Genomic DNA, 25,570 nt, shown 5'->3' on the forward strand with positions numbered 1-25,570 from the left:
GAACTTTGGGGGTGGTTTGTAGGCTTAATTTGTAACCTGAGCTGAAAGCCAGCTAGCTAGCTTGTGTTAATGATGTTTATTTTACAACAGTCACTAATGTAAGGGGAGGCTGTAAAGTAGGTTGGAGTGCACTCAACTGTTGAGAATTATTGAAAATGAAGATGGACTGAACACTCACTAGTTATTCTTGAATAAACAAAACACAGTTTGTTACAGCCTGTTTCCAGTATTTAGCAGTATTATTCCAGTATTATTTAGTTAAGATAATCTACCTGCTGCTTTCAGTAGCTTCATATTTACCGTTTAGACAAGAGAGTTTTATAAATTATCTCTTAAATAAATAGAGCATTTCTGAATTTCCTTTAAGCTCTTACCTTCGACTGCCAGCTCAAGAGAAGCTTTTCGGCTGAGGACCCCCATCATCACCTCACACTCGTAGCTGCCAGAGTCAGCGTAAGTCAGCTTGGTAAACTTGGGCTCTTTGTCCAGTTTATTATTATCCTAAATTAAATGAAAAGGATAGGAGCAGGGTTAATAACAACCACTAACCTGTCTTCATTGATTTAGTCTTTGTTGTGTAAGAGATTGCTTTTACCTTTGTCCAGGAGACCTTGGTGTCTCCGGAGGCATCAATCAGGAGATTTAGATCCAAGGCCTCACCGGCACTCTTGACGACATTTCCAGAGGGGCTTAAATTGATGTCTAGGTCTAACAAGAGAGGAGAAGATGGTGAAAAGATGGTTCAGGGGCCTGACAAGGGTCGAAACACTCCTGTTGTTAACCACATAACCCTGCACTTGGCTCACTGCCCTGCAGATGCTGCTTATTAGAGGCAGTGCGGTTGACACAACTCTTTTCTCCACAAAGCACGGCAAGACAGGTAGGGCTGGCAAAGAGAGATATTAGGACTTTCTTTTCTCTAGCAAACATAGCTTTCATAGTAACAAGATTACAGGCAGAAAAATGAAATTACTCTGAGAACAATGCTTGCCTGGCGTCTGGCAAAATTGCAGTAATTTTGACTGTTTTGGTCTCTTACAGTTGACTGTGATGTCCTGAGATGCTTCCATTGTTGGGTTGTCAACGAGAGAGCATTTGTATTCACCGGTGGTGTCTCGTGAGACATTCGTGATGGTGTAAGTATCTGCGTTTTCCACTTTCACCAACTCCCCCTTCAAAGATATGCAATCAGGTGATTAGTTTACAATGCCATACTGATGAATGAACGATGCCTCTGAGCGTCTCAATGAGTTATTAATGAGCATATGTACCTTAAGGTGGAAGTTAAAGGTGGTAGGGGCTGGGTTACCGTCTGCCTCACACTTCAGAGTTACATTTTCTCCTTCTACCAGAGGCTCCTGAGCAATGATGCGGAGATTGATGTTTTCTGTGGAGTCTTTGGAGAAAACAGGGGATAGAACGTCAGACAGGATGGTACAACCAACTTTAAAATGCAAGAGCTTTTTAAAGGTTTTCTTGGTCTTTGTTGAAAGGCTATGGGTCAGGAGCTGCTGCTGTAGTCCCGAGAAGACCAGTTAGACACTATGTGATGTTAAAAAAACTTGACCTCAAATAAGTAGTCAGGCTCATTTAATCTTTTGACTGTATTTCTAAATCCAGGTCATATTAAATAACATTTGTTTATTCGCTAAAAATATAACATCACATTACAGTCAAGAGAAACCTATGTAAAAAAATGATGCTCAAAATTGAAAGCGCAACACTTTTTGCTTTGATACTTTAAAAAATGGTTTTAAAAAGTGAAAATAAATATAAGTTTTTACAGTTTCTGAAGTAAATGCACGTGAAAGCTGGAAGCTGTTAGCTGTTGCTGCCAGCTCCTGAAACAACAGCAATTTTTCAAATCCTTTGGTGCAACCTACACAGGAAATTGTATCAAAGGCTACTGACTTATTCAGCATCCCCCTCTCTATAAATCTGCTGAATTTGTTTACCATGAAATTTTAAATTAAAGAGATATGGCAGTTAAAAAGTAGCACGGCAATGTTTTTACTAATGGCCACAAGGTGGGGCTATTGATACCTTGCTTAAACATATCATGCACATGCTCGTGGAAAACCTTTTTATTAAATGTTATTTTAATGTTGTAATGTTGTGTACTGTGGCGCCTACTGAGGGTAAAAATGCATGTTTTTTTTTCAACTTGTGCAGTCATGCTGTATGAATATTCCCAAATTTTGTCGAAATCAAATTTATCATTGAAGAGTTATGCCTTGTTCAGTACATAACACAACGCCTTCAAACGTTTTGAAACCAATAACAGACAAACAGTAAGTGATACCCAAAAATGAACTGATGTATTTTGTTATGTGACATCTAAATATATTCACATTGTGGTAAAAAAATTGATGAAATATTTGCCAAAAGAAATGGCCAAAATGGCTGAAAAAATGTTTGCTCGGCCTGTATCTGTTGAACTGGCATCATGCAAAGAACACTGCGCAAATATTGTTTTGCTAAGCCTCACAGTTATTAGCAAAAATTTGACAACGCAACAGCTGACCACATGTTAACACTATTGTTACCATGTTGGACTATATTAAGCATTTCCAGATAGGGCACCTGTTAATAAAATATGATTGTTTTAGCTCTTGTAGTTATTGGGATCCAGGTTTCAAACATTTCTCCAATACACTTAGTATTAGAAATTCAATACTTTCAAAAAAGTATATAAAATCACTGAAACGTGTCAGAATAAAGAAAAGTAAGACCATATATCTCCTGAATATGTGCAGTACAGTACAAAGTCTATAGATGCCAAAATTGGGGAAATAAATGATAAAGAGCAAAGATTAAAGCAATATAAGAGCTACTAAAAATATAATACTCTCAGAGGGTAAAAATGCACAGATACTACCAAGAAAATTTTGAAACACATGAACCTCGTTTTAAACAGCTCCGAGTGATTTTCTACAGGTGGAAAAACCTTCTGCTGCAATGTTGTTGTTGTTTAAATTTTCACATGTTTCAGCAAAACTGGAATATATTCAGACAGAACCCACTTGTTTTTTTATTTTTTTAAAAATAGAAAATATTTAGAGGTTTCTACTCTGCACCTACATTTGGATCTTTACCAAAATACCCAAGGTGCCAATCAGTCATGAGATATATGTTCCAGATTTTTGCTCTCTTCATAATGTTATGAACATACCAAAATAAGTAAAAAAATTATGCTTAAATGTGCTTTTTAGCTTTTTTGCATGGTGACTGATATCACTCCCATATCTGTCGGTTAAATATGGATATACTGCAGGAGGCGTTCATCAGCATAAAGTTTGGAAACAGGGGAAACAACTAGCCTGGCTCTGTGCAACAGTTAAAAAAAATCTACTTTTTTTCATCTGTTCAGAAATTATATTTTAACCTATGGACCTTGCAAGGCTAGTGGTTTTCAATTTCCCTGTTTCCAGTTTTCATGCTAAGCTAAGCTAACCGGCTGCGTGCTGAAGCCTCATATTTATTGTGCTGATATGAGAGTTGTATCAATGTTCTCAACTAACTCAGCAAAAAAGCAAATAAGTATATTTCTAAGACTGTCAAACTGAAAATGCGTTGATCCACAGGTGGGTCCTGATCTGAACAAAAACTACCCATTTACTCATTGGCACAGGGTGTAGCTTTACATTAAATATTATCATAAGTCTATGTTGTACAAAATCATGCTTTCATTTATTAACCTAAGAGACCTTTTTAACATTCTTCACCCTCAGCATGCTTTATATTAGGAGGCTTTGCTCAGGGTATCTGAAGGTTAAGATAAGATGAGGACCTTGTAGATGTCCCTGACTTGTCTGGAGGGGTAAAGGGCATTGTTTTTCCCTCTGCAAGGTGGAGTGATTGTATGTAATTCTGTATGAATTTGGACACATTTCATGAGGCCAGCCCAATTGTTGTTTTTTGGCAGATCCAGTTTGTATCCAGATTGATTTTAGGAAGTGTGGGCACCAAAAAACAACACGAAATCTAATTGTTTGCAAATCTGATCAAAAGTACATTTGGTTGTTTGAAATTCGACATCAATTGGATTTCTACAGATGTGTTTCAGTCTGGATGCTCAAATCGGATCACAAAGTGTCTTTGAACACAACACATGACATCAAATCAAAAGTGATGGAAGTGCTGAGCAGATCCATGCTGCTACTAGCAGAGGACTTAAGAAGACAACATGAGGAACAACAGTCCATGGGCAGACGCCATTTCAATTTCTCATCCATTTCTCATGCTTCCGTGTTGGGAAGCTGTGTTGCTACGTAGTTACTGACGCCTAAGTGGTTACCACAGCGACACAAGCAGACAGGTTGGTGATGTTTGGACTCAGACCTGATTATTTGCCAATTACGGTGTGGACAGTCTGTCTTCAAGATCTGATTTGAGAAACAAATCTGATTCGTGTGCAGTCTGAACATAGCCTAAATATAATGTTACTTGAAGTTTTTGGTATATCTCTGTCGATGCATGCATGCTGTGCCAAAAGCGTATTCAATCACACAAGTTTTGTAGTAAACACATATTCAAGTTAGGACAAGCGGGACTCTTTGAGTTATTGTTATATTCATCTAAGTGAAGACTGACTTGTTTTCCACATCAGGTTTTAAAAATATCCTGCTAAAAAGTTAAAGAAATACTTCCTTTGGAGAGGTAAATAGGACAAAACATTAACTTTTCATGGTCTGTTATAATGAGATAGAAAAAAGTCATCATTGTCAAACAGGATTTTAGTCTCTGATTTGTGTAGAAGTTACTCTGACAACAGCTCGCCTGCAAACAGCAGCTGGTGCACTTTACTAAGTGTGTCGAGTGAAGGTTGTTAGTGGGTTTGGTGACTCACAGGTGATTGTGAAGGTCACTGGTTGGGCCACCAGCTCTGAGCCCACAGTGTGCTGAGTGCTGCATGTGAACTCAGCTTCCGTGTCTTCCTTCTTGGCCGAGTACTCCAGTATGGAGGTAGTGGTTGAAAGGCCAGTGACAGGATCCACCAGCACAGAGGATTGGATGAAAATCCCTAGACAGAAAACAAACAACTCTGAAAACCCTAACAAGGAAAAAATGCCGTAACGACCAAAACATTCACACTGTCAGCGAGTGCAGAGCAATTCATCACAGAAGGATAAATTACAGAAACTGTCCCAGACAGAGAGAATAAATACATCTATGTATGTAATATTTATAAATGTCAGAACCACTCCAAAGAGCTGCTGGCATTAATCATCCAACAGAATGATGAATACATACCTTTCCCATCAGCCACCAGAGGTATATCGTTCTTTAGCCATGTGATATTTGCAGCGGGATTGGCGTCTTGTGCAACACATTTTCCGAGCTGTGAAACAAAAATATCAAAACTTAAAAATAGCAAAGACATGCACTTCAAGACCAAAAATCACCATTTCATGCATTTTGAATAAATCTGCATCTTTCTAAATGACCAAACATCTGAGCAAATTAACTTTTTTGGCGCCTTTCCTACATTTGAAGACTAAGTAGTTTTCTATGCAACAGACCATGAAATGCCCAAAGCATTTCTAAAGCCCCTCAGATCCTTTGGGGTTTTTAATTGCAGTAGGGGGGATTCTGCTCTTTACTAATTCATGAGAATCACATCAAAGAACTCATTACTGTAGGAACATAGTCTCTGCTATGCCTCAAGATACCTTAGCTCAAGTGAGGGACTTCCCTTGATGGTTTACTACTTAAAATAATGTAGGTATAAGCAATGTTTATCATTAAAAACCCACCTTATTAAGTTTGCCAATCTCTAGTTCCTCTGCTTTGTCAGAAATATCCAGGCCTGCCGGGGTCTCTGCAAAACATGAAAAAAAGTGTTAATGAACAGGGTATTAGTGTGGGTGATTTGTGTGCTGCGTGTCAGTCATTATTCTTTATTTGGATACCCCATTAGCTGCCACTGAGGAAGCAGCTGCTCTTCCTGGGGTCCACACATAAACATAACATATAAAACAAGACAGTTGACACACAAAGAAAGTCTCAAAAAGGATGTGTTCAAGACAAGTAAAAGTCACATGAAAAACGAAACAACAAAACACATCAATTTTCATTCCACTGTAGTTGTTCACGGCTGTTAATTAACATTAATGTATTTCGCTAGTTTCTAACTAGATCAAACCTCGTAGCCTGCCTGGTATAGCACTTTAAAGGTCTCATATTATGCAGGTTCTTTGGATATTTCAGATTTGTAGTTGTGCTCTGGGTTTCTACCAGAACATGTTTAAATGCTTTAATGTACAAAAAATGCATTATTTTTTCTCATACTGTGTGCCTGAATATACCTGTAAACACCCTCTGCCTGAAAAAAGCACGATTTTAGTGCCTGTTTCTTTAAGCCCCCCTCCCGAAAAAGCCCAGTCTGCTCTGATTGGTCATTATTTCCAGGGCTTACACATCTGTGCTCTTGGCTTCTCTCCATGGTCATTGCACCTGGGGGACTGACTATAATGGTACTGTAGCAACAGTTTCTGTATTTATGTAGTATAGCTGTGACATCACAACTTCACTTAAGTCCTGACAGCTTGTTTAAAGGCACAGTTTCTGAATACCGACTATGTTCTTTTCTCTGTGGATTGAGCCTTTTGATTACAGACTGTATAAACAATTGATGTAGCTACTGTGACGTCACCCATTGGTTTGTGGGCTGCCATTTTGAAGCTTTGAGTTGGGCATTTTGGCTGTCATCCTTTTGTTTTTGAAGCTTCGGAGGAGCGAGGGGTGGATCTGTACAGAACTGTACCGATGCTTCACAGACAACCTACCACTCAGGTAGCCCTGCCATTAAATATGTGTAACTTTGGGCCTTAGTAAAATGTAAATGGGTGAGTTATAAAAAATAAAATAACCCCCCAATACATTTGTCATGAATGTTGAAATTAGCTGTAGAGACCAAAACTGTTTTTTGTACCAGGCTGTAAACATGTTTGTTTCTGCTGTAAAGTTGGGCATTTTAAAATGGGAGTCTATGGGGATCTACTCTATTATGGAGCCAGCTTCAAGTGGCCTGTCAATAAACTGCAGTTTTTGGCACTTCGGTACTGGCTTCATTTTTTAGCCTCAGATGTTGCCGCTCGGTTCTGATATGTTCATAGTATATATATAGCACCTTTACCTGCTTTATAATTAAAAAGACACTGAAATCTGACCTTTTACAATGTGTAACCTTTAGCTAAAGCAATCCAAAAAAGGAAAGTTATTATGGGGCTATGCCAGCTTGTACTCACTGTAGATCACCACGTTCACCGGGTATTCTGTGATGTCTGCACCTGCCACCACCATGCACGTGAATGTGCGCTGGTCAGACAGCTTGACTGCAGAAAGCAGCAGGCTGTTGTTTGCAGCCAAGCTGACACGACCCTTGTATTCGTCTGTGGCACTGATCGAAACATTCTGGTTTTTCTGCTTGACCAGCAGGTCTCCCGAAAGTCCCTCTCCTTTGTCCTGGAGATCAGAGCGGAGTGCACTTGTTACATGTCTGTCACATATGGCATTAGGCTTCCAGTTCAAATAAAAAGCACACAGTGTTTTGTTCCATGTCCTTGGCTCATGCAGTGTCATATGGAGGGACAGATGCGTGGCCTAATGCACTGCATGTGCACTCAGACTAGGCGTGGTTCAGACATGATAAGTGGGTGTCAGACGGACTTCACCATTTTGAATCTATTGACCTCTGCTCTGACTTACATATTTCCATTTAGTGATCAGGACGTCCTCTGCTTTCATGGCTCCATTGCTGCACGGGATCTCAAGTGTTTCCCCATACAGGCCGATAACAGTCTCCAAACCGCTGACTGTGAAAGAGAAAAGCAGAGACGCAATTTTCAATTACTTTTTCAAAAGCACTAATCTGGTCAGCTCCGACACAGCATGAAATTTTCTGACAGAAAATTGAAATCCGTTATTATTCTGAATGCTTCAAAGTCTCCTCTTTCTGTACATATTTGACTGACATTTATCAATACCACTCGCCTACACACACTAAGAAAGCAGTTTCTATAGAGTTCTGCTAATTTTACAGCTCCGGTGGAAAAAAAAACAACCTTTCCTGCCCTAAATTTCTTTCAAAACATCGCCATGGAGACAAAGTGCTTGAGAGGGGGGATGGGGGGAGGGTGCCAGCAGAAGAGTCTCAATGGGCTGCGATGAGGGGTTAGAGCCAGAGGGCTCCAGGGAAGAAGAGGCTGCCATGGCCCGACTGAAAATGAGGTGCTGTGCAGTTTTTTGGTATTCAGATTCACATTTCAGACCTCTCAGAGTTCAGGCTAAGTTAACGCATGAGTGCGAGTGTGTGGAAATCTGACAGCTAAAATCCAAAACAGCTCATCAGACATTCAGCAAAGTGTGAGAGAACAAAGCGGTGGCCAAAACCAGTTTCCATCTGTTGAATCACTGACAAATAATGTTGGATTTTACAGGAAAAGCGCGAAACAGTGAAGATGCCCAAATATTCTGTGTGCATTCAGCCGTGAAATTGTGTTATTATATTCATGCACGAAAAAGTGCTGCAAACTGTTGTGTCATATCTGCATTGCAAGTAAAGTTTTAGATTCACTTTCCCCTCTTAACTCATCAGACCTTTAAAGGTTTCCTCTGAGAGATGCAAAGATGGGGCGGATAATTCATTCGCTTTGTGCGTGATGCTAATTTGAATCCTATTTGAATGAAAGTAAATACTTTTACTATGGTTACCATTGTCTACATCAGGACAGAGTAACAACTGGGAGCCTGAAGGCGTCTTTGCACAGTTGCTTGTGATACCAGAATAATCGAAACGTCTGCTTCCTCCTCTGTTTAATTTGGTTCCCCCACGTTAAACCTCATGTTGTTGAGTGTCATTTCAACATCAAGACAATTAAAACAAGTTCATAAAACAGTTATGTACTCTTGTATCGCACTGTCTTACTTAAGATACACAACCATATCAAACAGATTGCCTCAAGTCAACACAGCCTGCTGTTAATGCCGTCCTCCTGACACTCAGCTGAACAAGTTCACACTTTTGACACTTGTCACTCATCTTTAGGAGTTGTCAGCTCTGAAACAACACAGTGTGATGCTGAACTAACCAGAGTCAGTAAAGCCTGTCAGTGAAGCCTCTACAGCAAGCAGATGACAAACAACAGACACTTTAATAATGTGATTTTCTACAGGGCATGTTCTGCTTCATGTTTAGCTCTGCTGTATTTCCGTATTAAATTGTTTCCTGCCATGCTGTTACTGATATGACTGCCCTGCCCTGTGGCCATTAGTCTCGCTTTAAACGAATAGTTCCACATTTGGAAAATATACTCATTTCTCTTGGGGAGAGTAAGATGAGAAGATCATTATCACTTATGTGTCTGTTAAATATCAAAGCTACATCCAGAAGCTGGTTAGCTTAGCGTAGCATAAAGACTGGAAACATGGAGAAACAGCTAGCCCGGTTCTGTTTAAAGGTGACAAAATGTACCTACCAGCACTTCTGTAGCTCAGTGATATACTCCGTTAGTTCAATCTATACAAAAAGTGTAAAAAAGTTGGGACCAATGCCAGGTTAGTTTGCCCCATTTTTAGTATCTATACTTTCCTGGATTCAGTCCTTTGAATCCGCCCAATCCACTGAGTTCGGATTGACTTATTTGTGTGACATTATGACATAAAACAGTGTTTTTTCAGTTAAAATGAAAACACAACCAATGAGCCCTGCGGGGGACTACGATTAGCCAATCAGTAGGGTTGGGTACCAAACTCTGTACTTTTTAAGGGCACCAAGCAATGCTCTTAGGTTTCAAATTTTCACACCGACTGATTCTGAATCAGGGTGAGAGTTTCTAGAGCAGCTTCACCTACTTCCAAGTTGTATGGAGAATGGTAATGAATTGAAGGCATAGAAACTCCAGAAAAACTCATAGTACTTAGAGATTCTTTAAACGACCAATGTGTTTCTGCTGGTGGCTTTAATGAGGCTAATGAAGGCAACAAGCCGAAACGCGTTGGTCTTTTAACACCAACTGATTTAACAAGAATGAGTACTTGTTAGTGCAGGGTTTCCAAAACATTCATTTATTTGTGGTGGCCTACCGTGATTAAAACATCTGCTGCCACAAGTTGGGTTTCTATTTTTGAAGATGATTCATTCATTAGGAGTGCTATTAGAATACCTATATTACCATATATACTGTTCGATATGCATTGCTCCACAGTCTCGGAGTGCAGCGCATACTCTGGGCACAGACGGAACAAAGTTAAACTTAATTGTCGATTGTGTTGGGTCTAGAAGTTTGCATCCCCTAACCACTGCAGCAGCATTTCACAAACTGCTGCTCTGGAAAAAAAATAACTCATAAAGAGTTCTGCATGGCTACATTGATGGACTCCCAAAAACATCTGAATTTAGAGAGGGGACACAAAGGACGCACACAGGTAAAAAAAAACAAATTGGGACCCCTAAAGTCAGCTACCACTGACTACACATAGATTCATGCTTCTGCAAAAAAGGAAATAGGTGTATTTCCCAAAATGTCAAATTATTCCTGTAATAGCCACAATACAATGACCTAACACGGGTGCTTCACGCACATATACATGTAGTACATGACATCCTTCATATAACTGAAATGCCAATGTCTGGCATCAATGTGTGATTTACTTTTACGCTAAACAGGAAAAAAGTAAATACACAAAAAGAATGAACTAAATACCATTTTAGTTGTTTTCCTTAGTAATAATGACATCCATATAAAATAAGCTATAATGAATGTAAAACCATCAGGGATTACCAATACAGAGAGCAGGAAACAAAATACACAGAGAGAAGAAAAAAGGGGCTTTAAAGGGGTATGAGGTATAGATTATTGTGATGACTATAATCAGTGCTTAAAGCTCTATTTGTGAGCATCAAAGCGTAGTAAACCACCCAATAAAAACTAGTTGAGAAACAGATACCGCAGCACGTCACCCACATAGATACAATCCCTGCATTTAAATAAGGCTCAGCAGCATTTAATAGTGACAGCATGGGACAAAACAAACCTCACCACATTTCAGCTGCTGACAGTTTTACCAGGAATTCTTCACCAAACACAGGGATGAGCTCTGTCACTTGTCAACTGAGGTACAATTAGAAAACTATTCCCCTGCATTGATTCCTCTTATTATCCATGATTTGCCACACCTAAAAGCTGTTCCTCTTGCATCATGAAGTGAATTCAAAGGATTAAAAGCTTTTTTAGAACCAAGTCGTGCAGTGATGGATCTCAATATGTGATTTTGCTAAGTCAAATGTCACCAAGTGCATTACCCAGCTTCTGGTATTTGCACAGTTTCTGCATTCTCATCTTCATGAATAGTTAGTAGCTTTTTGCTTAAGCATTTGATGAAGCTTGATTGTCTCCTTGCAGCACATGTATTGTAAATTTGTGCCTGCATTTCACAGAGTCTTGCTCACATGCAGAGTTTCAGCAACTGAATCAGTCCGACCCACCTGAAATGGTAATGCAGATTGCTGGTGCGAATACAACATGCTCATGAAGCCGTCTCACACTGCCTTGTTTTGTCTTTCTGATGTAAATCTAATGAAACTGACTCTCATGCTTGAATGGGCTTTAGCTAGATGTGCAGGTTTCTGGTCCAGGCAGAAAAGATTGCACTCGCTGTGTGGAAAACGGAAAATGGAGACATTGTGAATCTATTAGGAGGAGGGAGTTAATGAGCTGCCTGTGCAGGACATGGGTTTATGCTTTGCATATGTGTCACATCCGATGATATCCTGCTACATTTCATATTTGGAGTTATTTTACTGTGCCAAAAATAATCTGTCAGTATATAGATTATGTGCAACACCTGGGCATGTTGGTGCCAGAATTCCCTAATGGTCGGGGGAACATCCAAATGTTTTTCAGAATCTAGTTGGCAACCAAGTCCGCAAGTGTTTTCCTACAGTGCTCAGCCTCAAACTTCTCAGGAGACAGTGCTGCACAACCTGCTCCGCTGAATCTTACAATTGTTAGGTAACAAGAGTCGGTTTTATTCAGGTTACACTGTAAGCTCTGCAGAGTTGGAAAGGTTATCGCACTTTCTGTATAATAGACTCCTTACATTTCAAATTCAAATAGGCATTTTTGAATATTCAAATAAAGCTGTGTTCAGCCTCTTTGAGAACTTTAAAAGAGTCTGTATTAAGGAAAAGGCTTTATCAGCACAGATTACACTGTTATACAATGAGAACTAATCGCACATGTTGAGTTACAGAAGACAAAGCTCCTGCTGCTCACTGAGATAAGGTAATCCTGCGCCACAAAAGTAGGTGAACAGTGTGACTTTACATTGACAAACACATGCATGCACTGTGCATATGAAAAAAATGATAATCACTTTTAATTGTTGTCTATATAAAGGGGCATATAAGGGAGTGGTTTTACCTCCCCACAGCTGTAGGTGTAAAAACAGCAATAATGGAAATTTTTATTTTTTCTCCTTTTTCAAATATGATTTGTAGAAAAGTATTGAGGTTATCTTCTCTTCGCCATGAACTGGGCTGGCACATTTGATGATGTAAAGCATTATGTATTGCTATTACACCAAATAAGGAAGTATCTCCAAGGGCTCTATTTATGTTGCTTTAACATGGAATAAGGGAGATGGTTATTGGCAAACTGAATATCATTTTAGTACATGAGAACAGGACGGTATAACAGCCAGAGGCCAGAGGAGTATAACAGCAGCGGTAACAGTATCTATAGACAACATCAACATTCAAAGTAAAAATATTTGGACTTTTTGCCAACCTCTATGACAGAATTTGCAACTGCATGTTACGCAGCTCAATCACACACAGGTGATCTGGACCATTACCAGACTTCACTTGTAAATTTGGATGAAATAATAAACACAAAACTATTTACTTAATATATTTTAATTAACATATCATTATGCATGCTTCATTTTAATTTGCCATTCTGACGGACTGTCTCTTTGTTTTTCTATGTTGTCCAGGGTTAGGGTTAAGGCAACGTGGAAAATTCACACTGGACTTGATGTGCATGCAGATTCTTCATATTTATGCAGTGTATTTTTGAATTGCACTAGTAAGAAATAGCTGTCATTTGTGACTTTGGAAGTAATGTGCTGTATAAAACTACCACCAATTAGAAATACAGATTATATGAAAATCCACAGTCTTCAACCATCTTTTAAAGATTGGCTCTCTGAGACTCAAGTCAGATGTAATCCGCCTTTTTTTTGCAGCAGCAGACATTTTGCTTTTAACAGCAATATGCATAAAATTAGATGAAGTTGTGAAGAATCAAGCTGATAAAAGAATGTTAAGTATGTTTTCTTAAGTTTTTAAAGAGGCCTCAGGGTCTCCAAACAGCAGATCGGGGTTAAACAACTTAATATTCCAATGGGCCTCATCTGTCTTTGCAAATAATTTATTGAAACTTAAGTCCTCAGAACCCAAAATAACTTGACTCTCCAGGTTTGATGTGAATTTCTCTATACTCATAAAAGCAGATTTATCATACCGGACACAAAAAAAATTAGCTAATACTCTGGCGATGGTAAATCAAGTAATAGACAGGCGAGTGACAGAGACAGGAGGCAGCACCACAGGAGACACTTTCATGTTCCTGATTAAGGCGCTTCTATCCCTGAGAGGAGACAGGTGACGACAGCTCAGATATAAGCTCGCCAGGGAAATCAGCTACCTCCTCACACTAGTCTCTATTTCCCTGTTTTGCTACCTACGCCCTCCCATTTGTGTGTGTGTGTGTGTGTGTCTGAGTGTGTGCGCACATCGCTCAGTTGCAACATCCAAAAAGAAAACGGAGGCCCAAACTTATTAAGTGCTGAAAATGAGGATTGTGCAGTGAATGGAGATCCCATGGCGCATGTCCACAAAGACTTGATGGCAAATAGCCTCGCCTCAGAAGCGGTTCAGCGGTGAGGGGGCAGACAGAACCACTTCAACTAGATCAATAATACTTGAGGGAAGGCGAGATTCTTATAGTGAACGGTGCTTTCCTAAGGAGCAAAAAATCAAAGAAAAGCTAACCTTCTGTGACATTCTGCTTCTCGTCCTTGTCTTTTCTTTAATAATTTAACAAGTGCTGAATTTTGATTAGCCATATCAAGTATCTGAGGAGAGATCAGAGTTTTAATAAGCTCAATCTCTCATTACTAGGCTGTCAAGAAAAATAGAAGGACCGCTGTCATATGGTAAGGTACGTGAAGGCTACGGGAAACCGCTCCGTCTACCACCAGGTTCCCAAAAGCATCCTTGTAGCCATTTAGTAGTATACGAGCTCCATAGGCTGCTGTTTTGTCAGCTCATACCCTTAGCTCATCTGTGCTGACTTTGACAAGCATATGACTGTATCTGAATTCTGTTACAGTACCGGCTCGTGCTGAGGAAGTGTTCCAGAACAGCTAGCTGAGGAGGGATTTTTCTTAAAAAATACACAGCTCCATCCTCACTATCTCTGTCTGACTCTCTCTCGAGGGAAGGGGTGTAATCATGTCACTGATGGATAACTGACAGCACACTTGCACAACATCCCTTTCACACAGTTTCTCTTTTTGTTGCAGGCTGAACCACGGAGGCACCATTCTAAACGTCAACATTGTGTGCTCTATAATTTTGCTTTTTCCTGCCTACTGTAATTGCCTGTCAGTGTCTTTATAGCATAAAACTAAGGGCACCAGCTTGCGTTTTTCACCTGACTGTCGAGAGCTGTTTGTCAAAAAAAAACCCAACAAAACACTAATGTCCATAGCTGAGTTTGGTCCATTTTTTGAAACATGTGATAAGGATGTACACACAACAAATCGTTTTGCATGTCCAGTGTATGTTGCAGAAAAAGGAGGGTGGTGGTGGTGTTTCCCTCAAACATTACACCTCTTTCACTTTTATAGGTAGGCTATTATTTTTTTTATATGCTAGAGGCATCGCTCTTGTAACAGAAAAGTTCTGTCATTAAATTAGTTGGTCCACCACTTTGGAATAATTGAAATATCTCAATGACTGTTTAATGGTCTTAAAATTTAGTACAAACATTCATTGTCCCCAGATGATAAATCCTACTAACTTTGGTGAACCCCCTAACTTTTTCTCTTGCGCCACCATGAGGTTTACATTTGTGTCTTTGTATAAATCTTGAAAACTATTAGACAAATTGGCACAAAACTTTGCACCAACATTAATGGTTTCTACATGAAGCGTCCTAAACTGCTTTAACAGATGCACTGCAAACCTGAAATTATCTAGACATTTACTGGAGGAGTTGTTGCTATGTGAGAACAAAAATGTCAGAATCAGTTGGATCTGGCATTAAATACCTACCAGCACCTCACCAGCTCCCTAGTACCCAGCCAACATTTGTTTGTGGGGCCCATGTGGGGAATAAATGAGCTAAAAAATGGCCCTTGATGGGATTGTCCACGGATTCCATAATGGCCTCGCCAGTTGCCCTCATGGGTGGTTTAAGAAAGTGGGCCCAAGAGCTACCTGGGGGCCAAAGGGGTGTGGCCCAAAATGGGCATCTTATTTGGGACCCACTTGGGTAAACACACCCATGCGGGCAACTGGCATGGGGCCATTATGGAACTTATGGATAATCCCATTAAGGGCCCATTTTCTTCCCATTTACTACTCACATGGACCCCACATACAAATGTTGGCCAGGCATAAAGTCTGTAATGTTGGACTGAGCCCATGTGTGAATAGAGCATTGTCTGGAGAAGTCACAGCAAGCGAGCAGGCATGTTAAAGTTGATTTCATGCAGATTACACAAAGGGTGAGGAGCAAGGTACATTTACACAAAAACTGCGACAAAAATGAGATGACAAGATTCAGGAACTTCTGTCAGCAAGGGCCAACACCTAAATTTTGTAGACAAATTCAAGAAACAACAAGAGACTCTGCTGTTTATGATGGAATTATAAACTGTCTGAGGGACTACTGTGTAAGACGTGTCATGTTGTGCATCTTGCACACCCTACCCTGGCGCCAATCAGGTTTGCTTTGTGTTTGTGGTAATTAGCAAATGTTAGCATTCTAACACACTTAACTTAGATGATGAAATTGGTAATCACTTTACCTGCAAAGTTAGAACACTGATGTTAGCAAAAAGAAAAGCTGTCCCTAAGTATTGCCACATTACTGGCCTTGTTTTACAGTCCTACACAGAGATTTACAAATACACAGTGATTCTGTCAGCTGTCCTTCAAGTTTCTGCTGACTAAAGCTGTAATAAACAATTATTTTTATTATTCATAAATCTGCTGATCATTTTCTCAATTATTTCTTTTTTCTATGAAATCCAGAAAATAGCAAAATGATAATAATAATAATAATAATAATAATAATAATAATAATGATAATTCTTTGGAGCCAAGATTCTGTCTTCACTGTCCTTGTATTGTGCCATAAACAGTCCAGAAATCCAAACACATTCAGTAAACTATCATATATAAAAAATAAAAGCAGAAAACCATCAAATTAAAAAAGCTGCAGCCAGAGAATGTTGCTTTATAAATGACTTCAATGATTTATCAATAATCAAAATAGTTGCCGAATAATTGCTGAAAATTGTTTTGGCTCTAGTGTTGATGTTGACAAGCTGCCCATTTTGCATCTATTCTGAAGAAATAAGCAGGAGGCATGAGTTTGTGAAAGTACTTCTGTGGTTGACAAAAGCCACATTGTGTGAAATGAACTGCACAGAGTCTGTGACGTGTTGATTTCGAGCTATTTTCCAAGCCTCATTTTCTGCTTCACCATCTGTTTGACGGCACAGAAAGCCACCCTAAAAGCCACCCTGCACCCTAAACATGTTTCCCTGCACCTCTGTGACCTTCAGAAGGTCAAAGATGCTGCTTTTAGAGAACCAATCTGAAAAGAAGCCCTCTTTATGGACAGAAATAGTTGGGACAAAGGTTTTCATTTTCTACAACGTTGCCCTCAGGCTCTATCTGCCGACCAGCTGAACTAGGCCTGTCTCGTCTTTTTTTTTGTTGTTGTTGTTAATAAGTGATCCACTTTCTGCAGATTCTTGTCTACAAGTTCCCTAGGAAAAGTTACCCAAAGTTGAACAAATTTATTAGTTTTATGACAGAAAAGACTGTGATATTCTCTGACATTAATATAAGGCTGAATTGATGCACAGTCATGCAATGAAAAATATTGGAATGGGAAATTAGTCTCAATAACAGCATACCAATTTATTTTCACTCTAATGAAAGATTATGTTCTCTGTGCAACGTAAAGGCAAGATATCTCTTTCAAGGCTCGTGTCCTAGAAACTTCATCCATTTCCATTCTTTCAACTATAAAGTTGTTGAGTTATTACACATGATAAAATATCATCTTAAGATCTTTTTACCATCTACTATATAAATTAAATAAACTTGAAATGAAATAGAATTACTCCATAGCTGAAAGAAAACTTTTTGATGTTTTTTCCAAGTAAAAAAATCCAATCATTGTAAACTTTTCTTAATTTTAAATGATTGTAAGCTGAATGCCTATCTATCTTTGGTCTCCAGCAAATGTTTTCTGACATTTTATAGACACTGATCCAGACAATTACTAACAGATTAGTGATGGAAATCACTGTTTATCTGTGTAATAAAACAATGAATTGTTTAATGTGTCCACAAATAAATGACAGAACTCTACAGAGCGAGTCCATATGTGACTACATATGTTGCATCTAATAACAGTATTCAAAGATATATTGCCATAATAATAAAGAAATCATCTCTTTTTGGACACATCATCATTAACACATAATTTATTTTTTGCCTTGGGCTAGAACTGACATTAATTAAAGTTTTGATTATTATGCAGATTATTTTCTTGATTAATCAATTAACTGTTGAGTTGAAGTCCAAGGTGAAATCTTTAAACATTTTCTTTTGTCCGACAAAGGGTCCAAACCCCAAAAATACTCCGTTTACAATCATAAAGAGCAGTGGCAAACAGCATATATAAAAGTGTTTGGGAGTTGTGCTTAAAATGACAATCAAAATAGTTATCAATAATCCATGAATTTACTTATCATTTCAGCTTTAAAATGTCCTGTTTAGGGTCAAAAACAGGACAACCTTAACAGCCACAGTAAACTTAAAGGTAAAACTTTATTTGATGAGTCCACCTATAGATAATTTATTTAGTATTTGTGACATTTTAACAGCTTATTAGTTTAGAATTAACAATTCATTTATTTGCCTTGTCTGTAGATGTTTATCTGAAGAATATATGCGACAGTTCACTACAATTTAGTTCAAGTTCAGCAAAATTATTCCAAGAGTATATTCATGAGTTGTCACCAGGGTTGCAGTTATAAACCAGTTTGAAGGTATACTGTGACATAAAAGTAGGCAATTCTCATATTCTGTACACTTGCTTATCTACGATATTTAAAAAAAAATGCAACTGGGTGGAGAAACTTACCTTTAGTAATTTCAAAAGCGGGGACTCTATACACATACTTCCATTAAAAAATATGGCTTCAAGTCTAAATAAGAGTAATAAAATGTTTGTTTAACCGAAACTAACCCTTCTGTTTTCATTTCTTTAAGGATCATTCAGACTGATGATAATAAAATTAATATTAATAAGTCAATGATTCTGTGATGCCATTTGATTTTCTGAGATGGTTATCATACCATAAAAAAATCTCAAACCATTGCAACCCTAGTAGTTACATATTCTCTATAGATAATCTATTATCTGCAAAACAGAGTGAAACAGTTGAATTGTTGAATCCTAAGTGATAAATGTAGAAATGTTACAAATGCAAAAGTTAGAGGGTCTACTGGCTACCTCCCTACTTCTTGATGGGACCACAACCATCTTTGGGCTCTGCCTTCATTGTTGTCTGAACTACACATCTGTAAACTTCATGACTGCATCTTTCACAGTGGTGACATTGTCACATTGACAAAGTCTCGCCACAGACAGACATATTAACACCTGGCAAAATGATCAAAACTGCTTCCGTGGTCGTTCTCGTTGCACTGGTGTCACCAGGTCTACATTTTGCCACAATGAAAAAATAACACAAAGACTCACGAGGTTAAAACATAATACCAGCTGTCCCTCCATTGGCTGGTAAAAACAACACATTTTCACAGCCTACACTGAGCAGAGCCATGTTTTTCACCTCAGGGCAAAGCAAGCCTGTGTGCTGCTGAGGAGGAGGACCGACCAGCAAATGGAGAATTATGTAGACTATACAACACACGGCATTATTAGTCTGAGTCTATTAAGCATAATGGCTCCTCCTTCACCCCAGCAGCCTGCACACATTTCTAGACCTCAGTGCAACCAAACCAACAATAGCATTCATGCTTGGCAAACAAAATAGCCAATCACGGAACTCGTAATAATGCTGCGGGTTATTCAGGAAAATAAGGCAGAAACTAATGTGCATGTAGGAGGTTCTTCACAAAATGTAAAAGTGTAAAAGCACATAAGAGTAGCATGCATAAAAATAACCTTCATCAGTGCTCCTCATGCAGCTTTGTGCTTCACTGCACCTGAGAAAAGAATGGTCTAACCTGCATTACAATCTTACTAGATATAACATTTCCAGTGTTAACTTTTGAGACATATAGATAACGCTGTCCCCCTCAGGGACAAAAAAACATCGTTCATTTGCTGCATCATGTGTGGTCAACAGACAACCTTCAGACAACAGCAGGCGGGAACGGGGCTAATGCATCGCCTGCAGTCCCACCTGTCGAGGTCCATTGTTGCCTCGTGACTGAAAATGCTGGCTTCGTTTTCTTAGGTTTCAGACTCATCACGAGGAGGGCCTTCAGTACCTGTGCAGACTTGCCGCTGAGGAATCGGGTTGCTGCTTCCGCCTCGCATCAGGGATTGAGACGAGAGGACAAAGAAAGTGAGAAGGGCTCAAGAAGGAGGAAAAGATTTATTTTGCCTTCAGGTGTTTCAAGCCACTTGTGGCACTGATGGCTACCTTCCTCGAGGAGCGTCCTGTTGTTATAGATAAATCTTTAATGTCATAAATCTGTGATGTTTGTTGCAGGTTGTAAAGGCCCTAAAAACACATTTTTTAATCAGCTTTTCACTATGACTGATGGGATTTTACATGAAAACAATATTTTCTGCACAAGTTAATTCAGTTTTGGTTATTCACAAGAGATTTCTATATTCGTGGGTGTTTCTTCACTGATCTGAGGTTGGCGGGGCTCAGCGGGAAAATCATTTCACACACTTCCGTGCACCAATCACAGTTCAGCAACATATTAATAAAAATATAATGACAAAGGCAAATAAAGTGAGCTTAACCCCTTGCAACCTGTGAAAATTGGCTTGATTTCCTAAAAAAAAAATATGGGAAAAGGGCAATAAGCCAAAAAAGAAGAAATTACCCAAATATTTTCAAGAAATTAGTTCAATAAAAAAAACTGAAAGAAAATTACCTGGACATTAGTTTAAAGAAAGAAAATGCCCTTTAAAATGTGTTTAAAAATTATAATAATTTGTAAAATAAATTTAAACATTTCATTATAAAAACTAGAAATATTCAAATACAGATTTTCCCTCGCATTTAAATAACAATTTTCTATAACTAAAAAAATCTTATTAGTTTTAAATACTTTAAAAGGCATCTGAAAGCGGCACAAGAATAAAGGTGATGTCACTCCAGGTTTCAAAGGGTTTAGCTCTTAAAAAATATTTTAAAAACTTAAAGTCATGGTTAAATCTTTGAAACCAAGTTTTCAGTGACTTTCTTTCTCTAAATATTTTCTTTTTGCAGGCTTTTTTGCACTGCAGGAGTTCATTCTGGAGCTAGACTTTCTGTGTGCACAGCACATCATATCTTGTTTGCTTCTACTTCTGTGATTTCCTACAATTCCCAGAATACCTGCTGACAATCCCCTGAGAACAGATGCAAACACTTCGCATCAGCTGTGTGCTAGCCGTGTGTAGGTAAAGAGAATAATAGCAGTAGAATAATAAGCCCAAAGGAAGCAGTGAGTCCTGCTCTGCAGCTCCAAAGGCAGGATGTCTTGTGACCGCATTGCATTCTGGTCCATTAAGGGCACTGTCAGAGTGACACTTAGTCAGTTTAAGTAATGAGAAAAGCGTGTGAGTCCGAGTGACTGGTGTCGAAAATGGATGTTTCCTGTTGATGCTTCAGAAAGTAAAGTTTTCCATTAAATTTCTATTGAGGCAGAGGAAATGTCTCAACATGATGTCACGTTGTCTGCCTTTGACTCGTTATCCAAGGTAATGAGAAAAAAGCGGTGCCAAACAACAAAACAGACCTCAGACTGCCAGGTAGATTGCCAAAAACTCGTTCCGTTAGCTCCTCCACCGCAGTCAACCTCTCATACGTTCAACAACACTCAGAATATATGTGCAATCTGAATTTCTGCATCATTATTAATTGACTAACATCCAAAGCTTTGAAGCTGGATAAGAGACACAACATAAAGATTAACAGGCTACAGAAAAGAACTGCAAAAAGATTCAAGAACCTCTTGCATTTTTCCCTTTGATTACCGACTGAGTTTAATATGAGATTTTAAAAGGGATCCATTGTCAGGCGTTTTAATAAATGATGTTCAAGTTCCTTTAAATAACATCTTACTCTAAACATGTTGACAGCACAATCAAAGCAGACAATCCGCCTTTGATTTAGCTTAAATTGTTCTGCAAAGCGCTGAAGAGAGCTAATATCTGGGGGGTAACTATGTTGGTATTGGAGTTAATGGCAGCTTAAGTTAATGTTACCATAGGGCTTAAGAGCATATGTATATACAATGTGGCAGGAAAATACTGTAGCTTATAATACAGAGTATCTGTGTAAAAGTATGTAATGCTTGCCTGTGCATATTATTGGCAGTATCACAGTCATATTGTTACATTTTTCTCTGAGCGAGACAGATGGAAAAGATAAAAGCACATTACAAGAAGGGTGATTATCACTCTAAATGACTTGCCATAAGGTTTCCTAGAAATTGATCTTGTGGCACGATCATTAGTCTTTGAAATGTTCTCTTCTATACACTCGACCACACGAGCCTCCGTAAAACCCTCTTAAAAAATGTCATAAATTGCGTCAGCAGATGAGCTGCACGAGCGCGGGGACTGCTCTTAAGACGGCAGCCTACTGCTGGAGTGATCGGGTGGTAAGTGCACTCAGAAATCACGTCCATTATATCGTGAATTATGTATTTGAAGGGCACAGGGCCGGGGGACCCGAGGGGAGAAGTGGTTGTGAGATGCCTGGGGGCAGACTTGGGGCAGATCATAGGAGAGCTCACCGTCCTGACTCTAAACATCCACCAACAACTCCCTTTAACGATGCGCCATTAAAGGCAACATTAGGCCATTAACAAAGCACAGCCACACTACTACCTTCTTATCCATTAACCCTTCCTAATGCAACTCAGTGACTAACATTGCGGCATGACTTCATTTTCCTGTTTCGGGAAGAGCTGACATTATCCCACCCATGGCTGTGGGTTATGGATGAACAAGCGAGATTTTCAAGTTCCCTGTCAGTAGCTGACACTATTGAAAGCTAATGGATTTCCATGTTCTGACTATGCCACAGTGACCGTGTTTCACAGGTAACACCATTTCTGCAAAGAGATATTAGCCCCTTTTACAGGCACATTAAGAAATACATTTGCAAAAAAAAAAAACAAAAAAAAAAACAGCCTGTTGACTTGTCCTATTGGGGTAATTCCAGCATGATTTTTTCATTTGTGTAACCTAAGTTTGGCTTTTTTTGTCATATATAGGGTTTCCACAAATTCTTAGCAATTAATTTTCAAAACATTTCTAGCACTTCTCTGTGATATTTCACCCTATTTCCATGACTTTATTCAAGTAAGACATTCTGGCCAACAACTAGCCTCATATGCCAACCATGTGATACAACAGACTTTACAATGGTAATTGATCAACTTTAAATTTGTGATTACATAATGAAAACACATCAATTCATAGTTTCTGGTGATTCTAAACTAACGAAAAACATATTAATTAATATTTTATTCCTTCACTGCCAGTACATCCCCCTAAATAAGACACACTAGACTTTTTAAGATCCAGACATTGAGGAGGTTTTTTCCAGTAGCCAAACTATATGCAGAGGTTTCCTCTTGTCCAAAACAAACGGATCCAACCATTTAAACCAGTATAAAAACTGAGAAAATTAGTATCCTGTTTAAAAAAAAATCAGTGTCAGTCAGAGGCAGCAAACTACTGTGGCTTATGCAAAATGTATATGGCCCTACCTAGAGCCGGTGTTTAGGTGTTACTGCAGAAACACAGTAGTTCAACAAGGTGAACTCCATGGACAAGGACTTGCTTCCTTTGCAGATACAAACAGCTCATTCTATGGCAAAAAATTTCTTTTTAGGTGTTTAAAGAAAAAGTACTTGTTATATTATATTCCATTTCCGCCATTATATCATCCAAAATCATTCACACTAGACCTTTAAAGCGGAACTAAGTATGACCTGTATCTTTCTGTTAGTTATAAGACATTCAACTCTGTGCCTTTATCTGTAGAGGTGAACTGTCCTTCAATATTCAATCTATTCACTTCAAAACCTAAAAGCACCTAAAAGACAGGACGCATATCAAACTCGCTTACAAACGAGTTCATGTCAAATGCTGCCTTTGTGTCGAGCGCAGCAAGGCTGGGGCCTATTAACTCTCAATACAGTCAATTCAGACGTGTGATTAGAAACCACTCATTCATTCTTAATTATTTCTGAGTCGTTTGAATGTGATAACTTTCTCATACGCCAAGGAGCTTTCAAACTTTATTATGCTGGAGGGTCGTACAAGCATTATTGAATTTGTCCTGCTCGCCCATGCCTAATGATGAATGCGCATCCACACGCAACAACTCCGTCTGTAATCACAGAGGCTTTGAATCTCAGTTAGTTAATCTCGCAGTTACTGGAACACTTTTAAGAGTCTCTTTGGGGGCTAAAGTTGAGCTCTTGAATCCACAGATTTTTATTTTTGGATGATGTTTGCCAGTGTTTAACGATGTTTCAACAGCACTAATATGACTCTCTTTCCTAGGTTTTTTTTTTTTTTTTTTACAAAAGAATTACTCACAAGGCATAATCTGCATCTTAAAACCATGTTTTTCTTTGACTGCATCCAACACATGTCACTTGCATGCATCTGAGTTTAGCCACAGTAACAGGTATCTGATCACATTTCATACTGTTTTCTGTTGTCTCTACTGAGTTTGAGATTATGAGGCACAGACAAAGGCACACAGAGGGTTGGACATGCTGTTTGGAAACTCTGTTTTTAGTCTATGTAATTAAAATCGCAGACCCCTTTTCCACCAGCAATCGCTGGGAAGTATAATCAACCCAATTAAGGCTTAAAAATGCAGTCACACTGATAATGAAATAAATGTTTACAGCCTAATAAAATAAATGTAAGGGTTAAAGAGGTGCAGCAGATGGTGTGATGCTCCAGATGGAGCGTCTAACGGTGAGTAATGCTCCTCACTAATGAATATAGCGCCCTTTGAATTACCAAACAGTTTGAACTGATATCCATAAATCTGAGTTCGAGAAGTGAGTCCTCAAGTTGTTATAACCTTTTTCGTTTTTTCTCTCCCCGGCATGGCTAGATGTGTTAATAGGCAGCTTTAAAATATTCCTGACACATTCAAAACAACCTTCTTGACATCAAAGTGCTCGTCGTTTCACCAGGTCTCTTCAAGAGAGTATCACATCAGACGGGAGGTATCAGTTTTTTGCATACAGGCCATAAACCTGCCAGCCTCACTTGCCTGAAGCAACAGAGGCAACTAGAGCGGGACTCACTTCCAGGGTAAGTGTCTGCTCTCTGGATTATAGATTGAACTTCATTTGTAATCAATTTTAAAATTAGCCTAAAGGGTCCTCAGCTCTAATGTCATACAGCAGGGGAAAGAGAGATGAACTGGTGGAACGATTAGTTGATTAGTGCATCGACAGAAAATGAAAATTTCAATAATCAATTCACCTTTTGTCATTTATTTTGTTAAAATGTCCAACATAATGCTGGCCTCTTCTTAAGTGCAAGGATTTGCTGGTTTTCTCTCTTTTATGTCACCATGAATTGAATATCATTGGGCTGTGTGTCAGACAAAACAAGCCACTTAAAGGTGTCACCTTGAGACACTTTATACACTAAAAGATTTGTTAATTGAAAAAAGGATGATCGACGGCTTATTTTGTAATTAAATTCATTACTTGTTGCAGTCTTTGCCAAGAACCATTACAATCTCTCAAGTAGGGCTGGGAGATATGGCCAGAAATGTTGTCATGAAAACATTTTCATATCAGTCAATGTCAAATGATTATTTTTTTTAAGTTTAAAGGATTTTTTTCTCTTGAGTGGAAGAAACCATATAGTTAATTGTGGTTTACACGGTTACTTACTGTCAAACATGAGAAACACTTGCCAAACAGCAGAACATTTCCCAAATCTGAGGTAGATTCAATACAATTATAATAAAAAAAATGTCAATAGTTTTGAACGCACAGAATTAATTT

General features: G+C 38.7%; 1 protein-coding gene across 3 annotated transcripts in view; it reads right to left on the minus strand.

Moving 5' to 3' along the window:
- The window catches only part of LOC121943164 (CD166 antigen homolog A-like), a 94,895-nt gene that overhangs the window by 16,087 nt on the left and 53,238 nt on the right, over positions 1-25,570 (minus strand). For all 3 annotated transcript variants that reach the window (XM_088079021.1, XM_042486607.2, XM_042486606.2), the window contains 9 exons: positions 7,711-7,817; positions 7,251-7,467; positions 5,757-5,821; positions 5,254-5,341; positions 4,850-5,023; positions 1,272-1,396; positions 1,040-1,172; positions 596-708; positions 375-501 (listed from right to left, as the gene is read on the minus strand). In XM_088079021.1, coding sequence (XP_087935147.1) covers positions 375-501; positions 596-708; positions 1,040-1,172; positions 1,272-1,396; positions 4,850-5,023; positions 5,254-5,341; positions 5,757-5,821; positions 7,251-7,467; positions 7,711-7,749 — 1,081 coding nt within the window. In that variant the 5' untranslated portion in view covers positions 7,750-7,817. The remainder of the gene's footprint in view (positions 1-374; positions 502-595; positions 709-1,039; positions 1,173-1,271; positions 1,397-4,849; positions 5,024-5,253; positions 5,342-5,756; positions 5,822-7,250; positions 7,468-7,710; positions 7,818-25,570) is intronic.

The sequence above is a fragment of the Plectropomus leopardus genome, chromosome 6 (assembly GCF_026936395.1).
Source record: "Plectropomus leopardus strain MGB_pleo_1.0 chromosome 6, ASM2693639v1, whole genome shotgun sequence".
Lineage (NCBI taxonomy): Eukaryota > Metazoa > Chordata > Actinopteri > Perciformes > Serranidae > Plectropomus > Plectropomus leopardus.